The 18,586-nt window shown below is 47.6% G+C and overlaps 3 protein-coding genes across 8 annotated transcripts; 1 reads left to right on the top strand and 2 right to left on the bottom strand.

Moving 5' to 3' along the window:
* Positions 1-4,725: 4,725 nt before the first annotated feature.
* Positions 4,726-6,631, bottom strand: arl4d (ADP-ribosylation factor-like 4D). Its single transcript, XM_058065864.2, has 2 exons — positions 6,344-6,631; positions 4,726-5,857 (listed from the first exon to the last, which is right to left on the bottom strand). Exon 2 carries the CDS (start codon positions 5,805-5,807, stop codon positions 5,202-5,204), a length of 606 nt encoding a protein of 201 aa, XP_057921847.2. The 5' UTR covers positions 5,808-5,857; positions 6,344-6,631; the 3' UTR covers positions 4,726-5,201.
* A 974-nt stretch (positions 6,632-7,605) lies between these two features.
* Positions 7,606-12,138, top strand: rab3ip (RAB3A interacting protein (rabin3)). 6 transcript variants are annotated; one of them, XM_078797575.1, is made up of 14 exons: positions 7,606-7,876; positions 8,643-8,696; positions 8,987-9,103; positions 9,167-9,333; positions 9,428-9,596; positions 9,822-9,917; positions 10,124-10,201; positions 10,284-10,493; positions 10,577-10,705; positions 10,772-10,884; positions 10,969-10,992; positions 11,180-11,279; positions 11,353-11,422; positions 11,508-12,138. In XM_078797575.1, exons 3-14 carry the CDS (start codon positions 9,014-9,016, stop codon positions 11,588-11,590), a joined length of 1,329 nt encoding a protein of 442 aa, XP_078653701.1. In that variant the 5' UTR covers positions 7,606-7,876; positions 8,643-8,696; positions 8,987-9,013; the 3' UTR covers positions 11,591-12,138. The 6 variants fall into 6 exon arrangements, with proteins under 6 accessions (XP_078653701.1, XP_057921807.2, XP_057921801.2 ...); XM_058065818.2 differs by lacking the exon at positions 8,643-8,696 and having other exon boundaries at positions 7,607-7,876; XM_058065819.2 differs by lacking the exon at positions 8,643-8,696 and having other exon boundaries at positions 7,867-8,010.
* A 3,641-nt stretch (positions 12,139-15,779) lies between these two features.
* Positions 15,780-17,992, bottom strand: tmem19 (transmembrane protein 19). The gene is made up of 8 exons (XM_058065847.2): positions 17,604-17,992; positions 17,351-17,495; positions 16,932-17,045; positions 16,724-16,861; positions 16,583-16,659; positions 16,349-16,526; positions 16,071-16,280; positions 15,780-15,988 (listed from the first exon to the last, which is right to left on the bottom strand). The coding sequence occupies exons 2-8, from the start codon at positions 17,454-17,456 to the stop codon at positions 15,828-15,830; spliced, it is 984 nt and encodes a 327-aa protein (XP_057921830.1). The 5' UTR covers positions 17,457-17,495; positions 17,604-17,992; the 3' UTR covers positions 15,780-15,827.
* Positions 17,993-18,586: the final 594 nt, after the last annotated feature.

Raw genomic sequence — 18,586 nt, 5'->3', positions numbered from 1 at the left:
AGCCAAGCATCTCTCCCAATCCCTTCCCACCCCCTTCCATCAGGTGGGCTCCACTCTTGAATGGGGGCCAAGTGGCAGCTTTACGACCTGTAAGGGATACTCCCACAAACATTGTTCCTCTTCGAACCTCTGCAGTCTTTTGCTCCTTCACTCCAGCACGGAGGACCTTTACACTGGACCGACACACCACCGCAACATCCCAAAAGCTCAGGGTGGTTGTGAAATTTGAGCAGTGGCGACACGAGGACAGTGAGCATAAAAGTGAAAGGTCAGCAGCGGAAGGAGAGCTCATGACTCCACTATTGATTGCCGACTCTAATCTCTCCCTGCCCCCCCCACTAACTTCCGCTACATTGAACACAAAAGCAATCTGACCCCTCATCACCCTTTGGGGACTGATGAAGCCTGGTTGCCATGGTGATAGGACATTATGTTTCAGGGTTAGCTCGGATGCATTGACAGCAACAACATCTGCTTTTTATCCAGAAAGAACATAGAAGTCGTTTTTACTGGGGACACCTTATTCAATGACTTTTTTTAATGTTTTATTTGCGGAGGTTGACAGGATTTGTCCTAAGCTACACCTTGAATCAGTGATGAAGCCTTTGGTCTATGACTTCCCAACTTCTGCCTTCAAGATACTCAAAGCGTTTTGACACTGATACCACACTGACCTACTGGAGCAATTGGGGATTCAGTATCTTGGTATCATGGTTACGGGAGGACTGCAAATCGAGTCAGCAACTTTCAGATTGGGAGACGATCAGTCTACCAACTTATCAGTGCAGCTCAGGGAGAACTACAAAGGACAGCCAAGACAACGTTGATGGAACATGGTGGAGTTGTGAGATAACTTTCAGGGTTTGTGTGGGAGAAGCACGGTCTTCCCAAAGACTTTGTGTCCTTGAGTGACGCGTTGAACCACCACTGACCATCATGGCGCATTGCAAGACTTCCTGCACCATTACACAGTTAACAAGATGACATCATTATGAATGTTGGGGTAACGCGTGCCTATCAGGGTCTATGGTGGAGAAGCACTGAGGTCTTCCAAAGACTTTGTGTCCTTGAACCAAACAACCTTAATGATACCTTGTAAGACTTCCTGCACCATCAGAGAGTTAATGAATAAGGGGATGTCCTTGCTGATATTGTAGTCCCTACAAGGGTCTATGGAGGAGAAGCGCAGTTTTTCCAAAGACTTTGTGTCCCTGGACCAAACAAGCTTAATGGTACTTTGTAAGACCTCCTGCACCATCAGAGAGTTAATGAATAAGGAGACGTCCTTACAAATATTGGAGTCCCTATAAGGGTCTGTGGTGGAGATGCACAGTTTTTCCAAAGACTTTGTGTCCCTGGACCAAACAACCTTCCTGGTACTTTGTAAGACTTCCTGCACCATCAGAGAGTTAATGAATAAGATGACATCCTTATGAATGCTGGGGTATCAAGTCCCTACAAGGGTCTATGGTGGAGAAGCACGGTTTTTCCAAAGACTTTGTGTACTTGGACCAAACAACACCCATGATACTTTGTTAAGACCTCCTGCACCATCAGAGAGTCAATTAATAAGATGACATCCTTATCAAGTCCCTACAAGGGTCTATGGTGGAGAAGCACGGTTTTTCCAAAGACTTTGTGTCCTTGGACCAAACAACCTTAATGGTACTTTGTAAGACCTCCTGCACCATCAGAGAGTTAATGAATAAGGGGACGTCCTTAAAAATATTGAAGTCCCTATAAGGGTCTATGGAGGAGAAGCACGGTTTTCCAAAGACTTTGTGTCCTTGGACCAAACAACCTTCCTGGTACTTTGTAAGACACCCTGCACCCCGCATCAGAGTGTGGATGAACTAGATGTTGGGGGTAACAAATGGCTATAAAGGTTTGTGGTGGAGAACCAGACCACATTGCTTTTAAAGCCCAAAGGTGAGCCTGTCTCTGGTTTATGTCCCATAATTCAAGGGTTGCATCTGACTTTGTGGGACTCCATAGGTCAACCCTCGGCATGTGAACCATCCCCGGTCTCCAGAAAGAGATAAGAAACAATAGGGGGTCTAAAAGAGAAAATATGCAAGCAAAGGAGACAATGTGCATGCAGCTTCCTCCAGTTTGTCCTCCACAGGGGGGGCATGATTGCTATGCAGGAAGTCAGTCATGTGAGCAATGTGAGGTGAGAACACACTCTCGAACTTAGGCTGCATATCAGGTATAGGCCCTAAATGGGAATTGGGCATGAAGACTTACAGAGGAAATTCTTAGAAAGATTGACGCCTCCGCACACCCCCGCTGTCTCTCTGCTGCGGCACCACAATGCTAATGAAGCCAGGAGGCCAGCCGGCTGCTGTGCAGGGACAATTTAGCATCCTTGAGGACATTTTTTTTTGCTTTGTTTTAATGAGCTCACAGGTGTGGATGGGGGCGAGGTCACACAAATCCGAGTGATGCTCTGGCGTTTGTTCTCTTGCGCAAGGACGCTAGATCGTTTGAGATCACATGGCCTGACACAGCCCCCGCAGAAGAAGATGGATGGATTTAACTGTTTTATAAATATATTTTTTGCATAATTCCACTCATTTTCAACATTAACAGTAAAACACAAAATTTGCACATTTTTTTGATCAGACGATGTTTTTCAGCTGATCCTTCCATCTGAGTGCACGAGACTGAGTGCACTGCTTTGGGGCTTAACTATACATATTATTAGTGGTCAAATTAACTTTGATGCTTTGTTTATTCATTTTTTGTCAATGGGACCCAAAAGGGGCGGGAAATTTGGGAAATCTTACCATGCAAAAATAATTTTAAAAATACATTTTTACTACTAATCTTATCTATAACATTGACTACATGTAAAATAACTCATTATGTATTTTTCTAAGGAAAAACCGTGACATCATTAAATGAATATAGTCAAATTTAGTAGAAAAAAAATATTTCTCCTTTTTTATAGCAGCTTTTGGGACTAGACTTTTTGGTCCTCCAGGAACCTGAAAGGGTGGGGAATTTGGCCCAGAGGTCTGGTTGACCTAGGAATAAATCCTAAATTTGAAGTGTATGATTTTTCATGAAAAAAAGACATCTTAGGAAAAATCATGCCATATGGAGAAATAATATAACCAAACTGTGAGCAAAAAAAACAAGCAAAAGTGCACTAAATATGCTTCTTCCCATTTATTCCTATTTGAAACAGATGCACTCGATCCTCCAGGAGAAGCAATGATAGACATCTGATCACCTTCTGGTAAGCTTGGATGTTCAGGCTAGGGGTGTGAATCTCAGCACTGAGGACGATGCGATACACATCTCAATGCACTGCCAGCGATACCATACTTTAACCATTCATGGAATTTTCTGGCGATACAATGCGATAAGATTCACCTTCTTCACGATGCGACACAATGCGATATACGATAATCATTTAGTTCAAATCAATGCAATCCGATATGATATGGTGCAATTTCTTGCGATATGATGCAATTCAACATGATGCAAATAAGCAAAGGGAAAATGGAATTCAGTATGGTCCTACAAAAAGGATTTGGCGTTATTCCTTCTAGGCACTTGGCAGTAAATTCAACTAAACTTTGTCTTTTTTACTATGCACCACTTCTTGCTAATTCTTTTTGCCATCTTAAAACAGCAACAACTTTCCTCACACTTTCCCATCGGCTATGCAATCACAATAGCAGTGGTTCAGTGGTGGAGTAAAACAATTAATAATTACTGCTGTAAAAAATACAGTACAGCAACAACAAAGTTAATAGTGACACTTTCAACAGTGCAATCAATGTTTATATTCCTGTCTGTAAACCATACTGCTAATATGAATGAGCTAGCAGCTAGGCTAATACAGTAGTGAGGAGCAGAAAGTGGAAAACAACTTATACCCTTTTAAAATTGTTTCCAAATTCAGGAAGAAGCCAACTGCTCTGCTGTTCTAATGTCACCTGCTGTGCTGAACACTCCATCAGGGGAGAGGCGGGAGGGGACACTTGTTGCAGGGGTGGACAAATAGCTGGTCAATTTGGAAAACAGCGGAAGATTCACTGACCTGATTTGCTTGGTTCTTCCCCGGTGTCAGACCACCAAGTAGACGGGGAGGTGGCCCCTTTTTAACAGGGGTCTGCGTGTTTGTCTTGCGGCTTCTTAACGCGGCATTCTTTGCAAATGACGTTTTGTCGAGCTTTCCGCCGTTCTTTGAGAATCCGTAGTGTTTCCAAACATACCATTTAAACGTTGCGGGGGGGTTAAATATAGAAACTTCCTCGCGGCTACGAACGTCCATGCTGTTTTACTAGTAGTTGTATGTGCCTCACGGCTTCCGTCCGTATTCAATACAAAACGCCAAACAATGATGGTGCATTCATTGCGCCTGGGGAACAGCATATGGACGAAGTTTAATCTTAATAAAACGGCGCTTGCATTGTATTTTACCGATACCCACAAACGCATCACGATTCATCTAGATTTCACCAGTCAATTGCATCCATACCAGGTGAATGAGTCAATGCGCTCGCATCAATAGATTGATATATTATTTTCCACACCCTTAGTACAGTACATAATCCTCCATCTTGGCAGTCAACTACATTCATTTGCTGGATGTTCCTCTCCATGGAAGGGCTGCAGCAACAAGCACCTTTCAGCCCCCACGCGGCCCCACCCCTTCAGGAAGAATACTGCAATTTATAGTACAAACACCACTGCACACCGAAGACGTCAGACCGTGTAGTGCTTTGATTTATTCATTCACCCTTGTTACAAAAAGATACAATTTCTAGTACTAGTAGTACTAGTAGTGTGTGGCTGTGTACGTGTCAGTTTTTTATGCTCCCCACTAATTGATTAGTTTCAAAAAATAGTGTGACCCACAACAAGACAAAGCGTATCCAGGCATTCTTGCAACTCCGAGCTCGACTTGTTTGGTCTGTGCGAGCCAACAATGGTCTGTTGCGTTTCCTGCCACGTGAACATCATACATGTATGACTGCCAGGTTAAATGACGGCAGACGCTGAGTGTTATCGGACCGTGCAGGGATTAGCAGGGATGTAGGAGGAAAAAGTACTTATGGAAGACTAAAGATTAGCTTTATTTGTCAACACTGCTTGGGACTTTCCGGTGATCCTTCATTGTGCCGAGCCTGGGACTTTGGAGGCCAGGTGGGATTGTGCTTCCTCAAGGTGGACCGGGCGGGTCTTCATCTCCTCCTGCTCCTGCTGTGCTTGACCAGCTTCTTCCTCTTCAAGATCATGTCATAGAGTTTCTCCAGGCCTTGCTGCACCCCCTGACCATCCACAGCGCTGCAGCTGTGCACGTGGTGCAGCGTGCACGCGCTCAGTTCGTGCACGGCCAGCAGCTTCTCCACTTGGCCCGCCGGGAGCGCCGCTTCCAGGTCCTGCTTGTTGGCCAGGATCAGCACAGGCACGCCCTGGTTCTCTGAGCTGCGGCTGATCTTGTGGAGTTCAACCTTGGCCTCCTCCATGCGCTCCGTCTCGGAGGCGTCCACCACAAAGACCAGCCCGTCCGTGCGTCGCGTGTACGACTTCCAAAGAGGACGCAGCTTCTCCTGGCCGCCCACGTCCCACACCTGGAAGGTGACGGCCCGGGAGCCGCCCACCGCCACCTTGACCTTCTCCGTGTTGAAGCCCTTGGTGGGGATGGTCTCCACAAACTCCTTCAGCTTTAGCCTGTAGAGCAGGGAGGTCTTCCCGGCAGAGTCCAGCCCGATCACCACCACGTGCACGCGCTGGAAGCTGGGCAGGAAGGAGCCGGTGGGCGACATGTCGCTCACCCGGTTACCCATAATTCCACGGCTGAGGCGCTGCTTTAGAAGCTCAGCATTGGGCCGTCAACCTGGGGAGGGGGGACCCACAAACCTTATCAAAACAAACAATGGCTGCTCAAAGGCACACAAACACTTCAAAGTACACACTGAGATCAGATAGTGACGATAAGTGACATTGAATGCATCCAATCAAAGACGTCACATTAGGAGACAAAGGCGCCTTAATGACGTATTCAGGCGCTGCGTCGCTTTACCAAACATAATCCTCCTAAAAGTGTTCAATCTGAGCTGCTTCAGATTAACGGCAGAAATAAATGCATGCAGATGATGCCGATGCTCTAATCCGGTTGTTGACATCGTCATTCCCCATCAAAAGCTGCCTGCTCGCATACAAACACATTGGCGTGCACAAAGGTGAATTAACGTGCCCGTTATGTCGCTTGAAGCGTTAATTCGGGCTGCAACGGCAACTCCAGCTCCAGCTCACTTGCGTGCATTTCTGAGCGTGAACAAGAAGTGCGAAAAAAGAAGTCTGCCACGACTGCAGCACGTACCTTGGAGGAGGTCGTCTTCAGGTCCGCGAACGCATCACGAAAGCAACCGTACTTCAGAATGGAGTTTGGGTTTCTTTTCCCTCTTAAAAGGCGTCCATGTTCCACGTCGTCGTCAAAAACATGCGCGTCCTCTCTCGGTGCTCGTCCGGCGACACTGAGGCGCAGGAGACCCTCAGAGCCCTGATGACGTCACAGCCAACGAGACCGCCCCCCTTCCATTGTACGGCGTCGACGCGCGCTTTATTGCATCTTTTCTTCTATTTACTGCCTTCCGTGCATCACCAAGCGACAAAGTTGTTCAAACGATTTCAGATTTTAACTTTGACTCGTTTGCAACCTTGACGAGGCAGCGCCCCTGTGTGTCCATTCCCTGCAACTGCAGCTCCAGTTTCCTTTACTATCATTATAATAATACCGGTAATGTCTATAACAACTGCAGACGAATTACATTGTACGTCAATGCAACATTGTTCAAACGTCGCAGTCTTTTTAGAAGGCTTTCTAGGCGGAAGTGTGTCCTATCACGTGCAGCCATCTCTTTATTTTATCTTTACGACGAACAGAAGAGACTTACGTGTTCATGTTTTGCCAAAGGATTGTACATGACGGGCAAAATTTAATCCCTCTCAATACTTCCATTAAGTATTTATTATTTATAAATGAAATGTTTAAATACGCCTTTTAACATTGCTAGAGCCCACTAGACATGACATAACACCCCTATAGTCACCTTTATGCTCCTATTACCCAATATAGTAGACATAAGACAAAACAAGACTATGTAGCCTGGCATGTTGGGGGGGCGTCCCTTTGTGTTTTTAAACTTCCTGTCCCTTCAGTGGAACATTTCTGACACCGAGTGACCAGGGTAGAGTACTACATGTCATCGCAAGTCATTTTATGTTTGAAAAAACTTCAGACAAAAGATACACAAAACTGCAGTACAAACGTTTTCCAGTGAGGGCCACATAGTCATTTAGGAGAATAAAGTAATACATTTAGGAGAATAAAAATGTCCATGTGTGGGTGGGAATGGTTGTCTATATGTGCCCTGTGATTGGCTGGCGACCAGTCCAGGGTGGACCCCGCCTCTCGCCAGAAGACAGTTGGGATAGGCTCCAGCACCCTCGTGAAGATAAGCGGCATAGAAAACGGATGGATGGAATTTAGGAGAAAGAATACCATCCGTCCATCACATTCATACCTATTGACAATTTGAAGTGGCCAATGAAGCTAGCCTGTTTTTAGAAACGGGGGGCGGGGGATACCCGGAGAAAAGCCACGCACGCACGGGGAGAACATGCCATATTTTCTATGAAAAAAAATGAAATATATGGCAGTGCAAATGTAAATATGTATTTTCACGGAAAGTCAATATGATAAATTCTGATACTGCACTTGGTATCGGCGCTGTCGATATTTGGATCGAACCTAGTCCGGGACTGCGTCAACAATCTGTCCGCCGGTGCCGGTTCAGCTTTGTGCGCTTGCTTTCCAGAACGGCGGCACGGTTTCTGTCCACGCACCGGTCCGGTGAGTTCAACACAAATCTACTCATACTGCCAGCGAAAACAACCAGCGTGTGAAATTGCTTCCAATGCCCGTCTTGTGATATCGAAGCGCCGGTGCTTGCAGTTTGACAGCTATCTTGCATGCCATGCATTCAAGTAAGTAATATTTCATGTTGTCGTAGTCGTTTTAACAGAACGACGAGGTAGCCGTCTATTGTGCCATTAAATGACCCTCTTGGTCAAACAGTGACAGCGGGTTTTCCTCGCCCACAAGCGAATGGCGAATAGCGGATGGAATGCTACAGTAATCGGTTAACAGATGTAGTGTTGCTTTTCTGTTGCCTTCGGTTTTTAACGTCACAGTGACACCAGGACGAGTCGATGGTCGTCCACCGAAGCTAATAAGCAGTATGTTGGGGTTCGCGGCGGTTAGCTTGTGCTCGCGAGGCACCTGTATTGCCGACGTTAGCATGCTAGCCTCTGTTAGCTTGTTTATATTAGCATGTTAGCTCGGGGTTTGCTATCTGAGCCCCGAAGCGCGAAGCAGCTTGAACATGAGCCGGGCCCGGTAGCGTCATGCGAAGCGGGAGTTAGTTTATCGGTTTATCGGCTTCTCAGCCGTGGACGTTGTTGAATGAACGCAGGGTGGATTAGCGTTTAGTGTCGACTTCGTGTATGAAAAATGGAGTGAGACGACAGCCGTCACGTGTGTACTTAGCAGGGTGATGACATAATCGATCATGCTAGCTGCATGGAGACTTTGACAACGAGCCTTTGTTTGCCTGCAGACGGCAGGCATGTCTTGCAGACGGCTGAGTGGTTCGGGTTAAAGCTGTCATCAGGTGAGTAACTGGACCTGCTGTGTCAGGTTACCATGAGGGGTCTCCATGGCGATGGAGGAAGTGCTCCATGTTCTGGTAGTGTTGCATTGTGTGCTGTCAGGTGCTTGTGACATCACTAACACCACATTGTGGCCTTTCAAAGCACCCTGTTGTTTGTCCATAAAATTAGGGACACACCTACTTGGCACACAGGTGCAGAGTGCACAGTCCAAGAAGGTGGGACTGCCAATCATGGTGGAGTGTCTTTCTGCTTTGAAGATGCTAAACCTATTCACTTTCTCCACCTGCAGACTGAAGGATGAACAACAGCAGCTGCTATGGCCTGCAGCCGCGGTCCTGCTAACCCCGAGACGCTGGAAGGGTTCCATGAGGTCAACCTGGCCTCGCCCACCACCCCTGACCTGCAGGTAGGTAAAAGGTCAACTCTTGACTGACCATCCAAGTCCAATTCTTCCTTTATTTTGCTGCAGAACCAAGTAGAGCAGCGCCCCACCGCCTGCCACAACACCCCGCCATCCTCCCTCTACCGCTCACATGCCTTACGACCGCCCCCTCCTGGCCTCCACTCCTCCCTGCAAGCTGACCAGCTCCCCACACAGCCCGTCTACTCCACGCCGCGACACAGCCACAATGGAAGGTAGGGCATCTGGCGTGTAAGAAACACTAAGGCATGTTCAGTGTGTTGGCAGTAATGTAGCGACCGCTTTCGTTTCCACGGTGACGCCTCACAGTGTGCAGGGCTCGGAGGCGGAGGCGGAGGCCGAGGTGGCCGACGGCAACTTCCCGTCTGGGGAGGATGGCGAGGAGTGCGGCCTGTCACGCCTCCGCAGCCCGTCAGTCATGGAGGTGCGGGAGAAAGGATATGAGCGTCTGAAGGAGGAGCTGGCCAAGGCCCAGAGGGTAGGACGCTGTCCTGTCAACCTGTCAATCAACCTGCACATGTGTTTGTGTTTGTGTGTGTGTGTGCGTGTGCAGGCCTTTTTCATTGTTTATTTGATTGTATTATCGGTTTCGTTGTCATTGACAATACGCATCATGATATTTCTCACTGATTCTTTGGTTTCTTCATGTCTTTGTTGTCATGTTATGATTTGACCATGGTTGGCTTGCGTGTGCGTGTGCAAGGAGCTGCTGTTGAAGGATGAGGAGTGTGAGAGGTTGTCAAAAGTGCGAGATCAGCTCGGCCAGGAGCTGGAGGAACTCACCGCCAGCCTCTTCCAGGTCCGTGCGCACTCCTGCCGTCCCCTCTACTTCCTGTTTGCTCTGAGGCATCGTGTCACTGGTCGACTGACTTGAGTCACATGACCTTGTCGTACACGGATTGTCTCCTACTGCTCCTCCTCATGGTTGCTGGCTGTGTCCTAGTTGCACTTTCTTTTTTCAATATTTGCCCATCGAGTTACCGTGAGCATGCACATGCATTTCAGGAGGCCCACAAGATGGTGAGAGAGGCCAACGTGAAACAGGCCAATGCCGAGAAGCAGCTTAAAGAAGCTCTGGGCAAGGTGAGAGCTTCATTGCATTGCATTGCTGAAGTCTTTGAAGACCAGGGGATCCTGTGATGAGCTTTGTCGGCTTCTTCCTCAGATTGACGTTCTCCAGGCGGAGGTCCAGGCCCTGAAGACGCTCGTTCTCTCCTCCCCAACGTCGCCTGTCGGCGAGCTGCCGTCTGTGGCCGTGGCTGGGAAGACCCCCTTCAGGAAGGGCCACAGTAGGAACAAGAGCACCTCCTCCGCCATCTTGGGAACTCAACCAGACCCGTCGGCCACACAGCCCATCGTACGCGAGTGTCGAGAGGTCGGCGAGCGAATCCTCAGGTCTGGAAGTTTCTTGAGTCACATGACTCGTCTCTGAGATGGTGGTTGGTGGTGCATGTGCAGGCGGACCATCAGCTTTTCACAGAGTTCAAGGCCTGGAAGGAGGAGCCCACACTGGACCGCAGCTGTTGCTTTCTGGAGCGAGTGTATCGTGAGGACATATACCCCTGCCTCACCTTCAGCAAGAGCGAGGTGCTGACACACCCGCAAACTTCTTTGATGGTAAAGTCCCTCCTGACCGTCCCTCCCTCTGCTCAGCTGGGCTCGTCCATCCTGGAAGCTGTGGAACAGAACACGCTCAGTGTGGAGCCGGTCGGATTCCAGCCGCTGCCCGTAGTCAAAGCCTCGGCCGTGGAGTGTGGCGGACCAAAGTGAGAGAACACGCACACACACTCGGACCCTCACCTCCTCGCCATAATTCTTTCACTCCATCTTGCCTCACTTTCCTCCCCCAGCGGGCCAAGGTCTGAGCTCATCACGTAAGTGTGACAGTGTCTCTGTAGCTCCTCCCACCAGTTTTATGCCTTGCCCCTTTTTATGCTCATCCTTCCTTCAGGATTAGTACAGTCCAGGAAGTTGAACCATCATCCATCTTTCTCCTTCCTGCCATCCAGACTGTTGTACTGCGCTAGAATGTGTAAACAAGCGTGCGTGTGTATCTAACAGGAAGTGCGCCTTGAGTGGTCAGACCAAAACCTGCAAGCACAGAATCAAGTTTGGAGACTCGTCCAACTATTACTTCGTGTCGCCGTACTGCCGATACAGAGTGAGTAATACCACCCCTGCTGGACGAAAGCGGCACTGCATGCTGGATGAACGATATCTGTGTGTCTCCTCAGATCACGGTGGTGTGTAATTTCTTCACCTACATTCGTTACATCCACCAAGGGCTGGTCAAGCAGCAGGACGGTACGTATGAAAAGCTCCTCTGCGTATATTTACAGTAACTGCAATCCAAGATGGTGCTGACAGAAGATGATGTTGGGGTGTTCAGCCGAGCAGATGTTCTGGGAGGTGATGCAGCTGCGCAGGGAAATGTCCTTGGCCAAGCTGGGCTACTACAAAGACCAACTGTGACTGACGGACGGCTAACTCCAACACAAAGCCCTGCCTCCTCCGCTGTGGTGTGTAAGACACCGAGCCTGTGGGTTGTCATTGTCGCTTCTGACCTTTGTTCAAAGCGGAAACACTCCTGAATGAAAACCTCAACCACCTTCTCCTGCAAACCTAACAGACACAAAGAATAGCTTCCTCCACCAATTATTCCTAAGATATCAGTAAGCGTGGCTGTTGGTCTGTTTACAATCCATTCCCGTCATTCCTATCGTTGTCACACCAAAGTACAAGTTCACGTGTGCAATGACATCGTTTAGCAAAGGTGGGGAATGATGCTCATTGCTTTATTTGCAAGGAAATCAAAGACTACATTCCTCACTAAACACCCAATCCGCTCTGAAGGACGTTTGTAGCTTCTTCATCCTTAGTTCAACCCGTGTGTGTGTGTGTGTGTGTGTGTGTGTGTGTGTGTGTGTGTTGCTGTGTAAGCTATTCAACAGCAATGTCACTCTCTCACTTTGTTTTAGTGCCTTTTCTCTCTCTCTCTGAAATAAACAAATAAGAAAAGACAGTACAGTACACTAGTACCTTCGGAAAGTGTCCTGCCTCATGCTCCACTGGGATTGGTCTTTCCCAAAATGTTTTGCACCTTCAGGGTTTCCCCATACATTTATGGTGTGCATGTGGACTGCTGTGAGAGTCAACAGTAGCACGTACTTGCACCCTAATACTGCAATCACAAATCTAGTGGGTGCTGAGAGCCCCTCACCCTTCTAAAAGCCTCGCAGGTATCTCCGTCTTGTTTAGGACGTGTCCTGCATCTTCCCCGACACCTGCTACCGGTTGGACATGTCCTGAATGCCTCCTCAGTTTCTCTTGCCTTGTTAGCCATAGTTGTCATGAACTAGTTAGTCTGGTGTAACAGACCCACCTCCAGGTCTACAACGGCCTTGTTAGCCATAGTTGTCATGAACTAGTTAGTCTGGTGTAACAGACCCACCTCCAGGTCTACACGACCTTGTTAGCCATAGTTGTCATGAACTAGTTAGTCTGGTGTAACAGACCCACCTCCAGGTCTACACGACCTTGTTAGCCATAGTTGTCATGAACTAGTTAGTCTGGTGTAACAGACCCACCTCCAGGTCTACAACGGCCTTGTTAGCCATAGTTGTCATGAACTAGTTAGTCTGGTGTAACAGACCCACCTCCAGGTCTACACGACCTTGTTAGCCATAGTTGTCATGAACTAGTTAGTCTGGTGTAACAGACCCACCTCCAGGTCTACAACGGCCTTGTTAGCCATAGTTGTCATGAACTAGTTAGTCTGGTGTAACAGACCCACCTCCAGGTCTACAACGGCCTTGTTAGCCATAGTTGTCATGAACTAGTTAGTCTGGTGTAACAGACCCACCTCCAGGTCTACAACGGCCTTGTTAGCCATAGTTGTCATGAACTAGTTAGTCTGGTGTAACAGACCCACCTCCAGGTCTACAACGGCCTTGTTAGCCATAGTTGTCATGAACTAGTTAGTCTGGTGTAACAGACCCACCTCCAGGTCTACAACGGCCTTGTTAGCCATAGTTGTCATGAACTAGTTAGTCTGGTGTAACAGACCCACCTCCCGGTCTTGTTAGCCATAGTTGTCATGAACTAGTTATTCTGGTGTAACAGGCCCACCTCCTGGGCCCCGTTTCACGAAGCAGGTTTAGTGAAAACTCGGAGTATGTTAACCCTGAAATGAGGGAAACTCTGAGTTTTCCGTTTCAAAAAGGGAGGTAAGTCAAACCAGAGACAGAGGAGTAACTCCAGCCTGTTTCACAGAGAGAGGTAACTTAACCTCGGTGTCAGTTACTATGGCAACAGACTCTGTGAACATAACCTGGTCGGGACCAGGTTTTCTTCAATGAACTTCGAGTTTCTTTCTGTCTCCGCCCTCTTACGCTACACACGGTGTGATTCATTCATTGTCGCGCGTGTTTAAAGCCAGTTTGGTCGTTTTTCTTCAAGGTGTGCTGTGTGTCGCATTGTTTTTTGAACCATGGCATGTCAGTTTGTAGAAGACCCTATAGACCAGAGGTAGGGAACCTATGGCTCGGGAGCCAGGTCGGGCTCTTTTGATGACTGTATCTGGCTCTCAAGCATTTCTTACTACAATAAAAAATTATTTTTGCTAACATTTTAAAGTAAACATCACAGAAATGACTGTTAAAAATAATATTAAAAATCAACAACTTTCTTATGCATTTTAATTTGTCCATCTATATTCTACTGCAATACGGCCAACCATATCTATCTTTCCTGATGATATTTTCCAGGTCAAACTTGATTATTACTGGGTAATGCTGTAGTCTACCTCGGTCATTGAGATGTCAAAAAAAACATGTAAATGTAAACTTTCCTCCTTTAGTCAAATAGCTAAAGCTGCAGAACCAAGCCTTCTGACGAAGATGGCCAAAAGAATGAAATACGTCTACGGAGTACGGTGCAAAACTATGCAGCAGCAGAAGTTGTATTAATGGCAACAAGTATTTGATTTATTATTAGACACTGCGCTGCTCACGAAAGTGTGCTGGCCACACCCCATTGGCGTGGGGTAGTGTGCCTGGTCTACGTAATTAGAGCCCATTATCTAAAACTGTTGGTCTTACATAAAAATGCACACATTTTATTGCATTCAATGTTTAAAAAAATGTATATGGCTCTCACAGATACACATTTTAAAATATCTGGCCTTCATGGCTCTCTTCGCCAAAAAGGTTCCCGACCCCTGCTGTAGACGAAGAGGCACTACTACTCAGAAGAGAGCTCCGCATTCGTAGGGAAGTTATCCACAGGCCGAGATTGGACACGCTATCATTTCCAGATAATTTTCTTTTCGAACGGTACGGCTTCACTTCACCATCCATCACTTACATCCATAATCTCATCCGTCAGGACATTCAAAACATCACCAACCGTGGACGTCCACTGTCATCCACCCAGATTCTGTGTGTTGCTCTTCGGTTTTTTGCCAATGGAAGTTTTTTATATAATATAGGTGAAAACATTAGCAAGGCCACCGTCTGCAGAGCTGTGAGAAAAGTGTCCCTAGCACTAAAAAGACGAATCAACTCCTTCGTTGTGTTCCCGGGACATAAACCCGTGGGGGTCATCAAGGAGGAATTCCACAGAATTGCATGTGAATGTAGAAATCAGTTAAAATGTATGATTATAAATCATATTCAGTTAATGACATGGTGCTGCAACCTCACACTGGGATTTGTCATTTTAATTTCTTTTAGGATTCCCTGGTGTGATAGGGTGCATCGATGGGACGCACATTCCCATCGTTGCTCCTTCAGAAAATGAAGGAGACTATGTGAACAGAAAATCCATTCACAGCATCAATGTGCAGGTAGATTGAATGTCAGACTGCATCAAACTGCAAAAACTCAAAATCATACCAACAATATTTGTCTTATTTCTCGTCAAAATGTCTAATTTCTGATCAAAACGAATCACACCTAAAAGTACATTGTTTTTAGACAATGTTCACGTGTTTCAATCACATTTCACTTAAAAAAATAATTTCAAAAATGTGGAGCAAGTTTGTTATTTCTACTTATGTGCATGAAACAAGTGAAAATTGCCTGAAAACCAGTTACTTTTTAATGTGGTGTCTTAAGTGTAAAGACATTTGATGAGAAATGTAGACCAACTACATGGTCACCCATGGTGAATCGAGGGAACGGGGCTCCATTGATGAAGGCTTTTTAAAGTCGTGGTGCACGCGCTTAACTCAGAGTGAACAAACTCTGTGTTGGGTGAACCAATTGAAATCACCTGTTCTGAGACCCGTAAGTCAGAGTTTCCTGTCTCAGAGTAGATCAACTCAGAGTTCAGGGTTAGACTCCAGAGTTGGTTGAACCTGCTTTGTGAAACGGGGCCCTGGTCTTGTTAGCCATAGTTGTCATGAACTAGTTAGTCTGGTGTAACAGACCCACCTCCAGGTCTACACGACCTTGTTAGCCATAAGTCCCATACGTTGTTGTTACGCAACACTGCTGCTGTTTCTAACCAAGCGTCCTCTCAGCTTGTGAGGAGGAAACACGTCAGAACCTCGTCCACTCATCACATTTATTTTTAAGACATTTTTAGCAAGAAGGTAAGATATGCATTTATTCGTCCCTCAGTGGGGAAATTTGCAGAAGAAGCACCCCCCCCCCCCCCACTCCTCGTGTGGACTGGAGACATGCTTGCTGCACTCTCCTCCACTAGCCTAGCGAGGCCACACCCCCCACGCCATCCCAGGCAGGATGAGTGCGATAATGACGGAGGAGAAGAGGTTGACTGCGTTATTGTCCAGGATTGTTTTCCCACTTATCCACCGCGTGGTGGGTGACTCATAACTCACCACCTTCCCAATTCTTGAGTCAAAGCCTGAGGAGGAACATGAAGTAGCGTCAAGTTAACGTCCCTCTGAGGTGCTGGACTGCTACTGGGCTTTGAACATGCTGGCTACCTGAGTACTGCATGCTGGCCCCCAGGAAGGAGTCCAGGATGGAGCCCAGCAAACCCGCCACACCGGCGTACACAACAAGTGGCCACTGGGGGTCCGCCAGGTGAAGGTCGCTGACGAATATCAGCTGGCTGGCGAAGTAGGCCACACCCACAACCAGCCCACCCAGGAAGCTGGCCACCAGTCCGACATTAGTGACCCCTCCATTCGTTCCTGGAGAGCAGAAGCAGATGTGAAAACCACTTCTGCTGCGATCCAAAACGGGTAGGTTCAAGTCTCACCTGCTGGCACCTCCTGCCAGGTGGTGATAAGTCTGGGCCGGGATTGGCTGAGGATGGGCCCCACCTCCGAGGCCCAGGTGTCACCTGTGCTACAAGCCAGCGCCCCCAGCAGAGACAAGCACATCCAGGAGGCCGTGTACTGTCGCCCAAAATCAATGGGCATCTCACCTGGACCCGCCTGGAGGAAGGCAGTCACATGAACGACTGCGACAGAGAATTTTCCATGTCACTGACCTCAATCATGTAGAGCAGCGCCAGCTCTGTGGGAACACCACCATTACAGAAGACCTGGACCCAGTTCCTCTGCCCCCCTGAGGTGACACAGCATGAGAGGTTTGTACACGCATGCACATCCACATGCATCATCTCAGCCACCTTCTTTGTACTCTGCGTCTATTTTCTTCTTCTGCGCTCCCCCCCAGCGGGTCAGTTTGGAGGATGTGAAGAAGAAAACCAGCAGGGAAGAGAAGAAGCTGAAGTTGGCCATGGTCAACACAAAACCGACCAACATGGCTGCCAAAACACACAGCAGATGTCACACAACAAGGAGGAGGAGGAGAAGCTGCTTCCTGGTCACACGCACCACCCAGCGCCCCGGATCGGTCCAGGCTGCATCTCTTCAGAGCTCGGATTGTCAGCACCAGGGGGACCAGGATGGAGAACAACCACCGCCATGGTGACACGGGCTGCAACGTCCCTGCACACACACACACACACACACAAACACACACCATGTGACAGTCACTTGACAGAATTGCCATCTTTCATGACGGCATTCATTAAGCACATGATGAGTGGAAAAAGCAAGCAGCACGAAGAAGAGAAACATATGAGCAGAAAGCTGAGGATCATGTGGTTCAACCGCCACCCATCACGCTCCTTAAGAACTGACTTTCAAACCACACGCTAGTCAATAGGACCACGGGGCTGATCTGGTTGGAACCACAGGAGAGCCAAGCTGGGCCAAATTTGATGATGGAGACAATCTTGGCCAACATTCACCCGAGTAGGCGCTGATGGTGAGCGACAGCATCCAGAAGAAGAGGGACAGGGCCAAAGTGGCACACAGCAGGATCATGTCTGTCATCATCTTCAGGCTGCCCGTCATCTTCTCGGCCTCAACTGCAAAGTTCGTGTGCCAAAACAGCTGCAGACAAGACACATTTGATCACTACTGCAAATGAACCTAAGCGCAAATTCCATGCAAATCCCCTTGCTAACGAAGAATGACGGAAAAGACGCTAAGTCAACTCACTGGTCTGCTCAGCAGTCATAACAGCAGCCTATAATAGTCCACGTCCTTGATGGTCACCATAAACATGAACTACATACATGACGAAAAACGCCCGGGAGAAATTGAGCTGGCTAACTTTCTTTCTGACTCGTCGACAGAGAACATCTCACCGGAAGTTCAGGGGCGTACTTCCGGCAACAAACTAAGGGACCCACCCAAATGTAATCTTATTCTTCCTTTATTCTCGAGTATCAGACTTCGTCTAGACAGTCACGCTTACGCCTTTAATTCATGGAACGATCAATAAACTGTACTGCAACTGTATAAGAATCTAGCCTGCTGTAGTGTTGGCTGCATAATGTGACTGGGAGCACGTCGGATGTCTGCTATCCTCCTGACACGAAACACAAGGACACCGGATGTGCACAGGACTCCAGCGTCTACAGTGTACATGTAGACATGGTAAGAAATACCCCTACCAGCACATAAGTAACAAAGTATTGACACAATACAACAATGATTTCAGTAATGACATTGTTCGATGGACTACGATCTACATCATCATCACTGCCTTGTTATGAATTCAACTAACACCCAGAGAAACCGATTATGTAGGCATCGTACACAGTATAACAGTGGTTCCGACAACCACACAGCTTTTGGGGATGTTAAGAAATGCCAAATGTGGCCTTATAAAGCAATTAATGGCCGAGCAGTATGGCGAAGACATGCTGACCCGACAGTTTTCTGGGTTTTTCTCGCCACCATGGCGGCCAAACCACCGCCGGGTATAATACGGAAGTCACTGGCGGGTCAGCTATCCATTAAGTTTAGTGTCCTTGCGAAAGAGTCATTCAGCTTTTCTTCTACTCGCTCACTCCCTCCAATCCAGCATGCAAGCGTCACTGCCCTCTGCAGGCCACATGATGAATAACAGTTCACGTGGGCAATACTAGTACTAGTACAAAAAGTACTAGTACAAGACTACTTAATGGAATTGAATG

This window comes from Doryrhamphus excisus, linkage group LG2 (assembly GCF_037039965.1).
Source record: "Doryrhamphus excisus strain RoL-2023G ecotype Guam linkage group LG2, RoL_Dexc_Guam_v1.1, whole genome shotgun sequence".
Classification (NCBI taxonomy): Eukaryota; Metazoa; Chordata; class Actinopteri; order Syngnathiformes; family Syngnathidae; genus Doryrhamphus; species Doryrhamphus excisus.
This window is presented reverse-complemented; position numbering and strand designations above follow the sequence as displayed.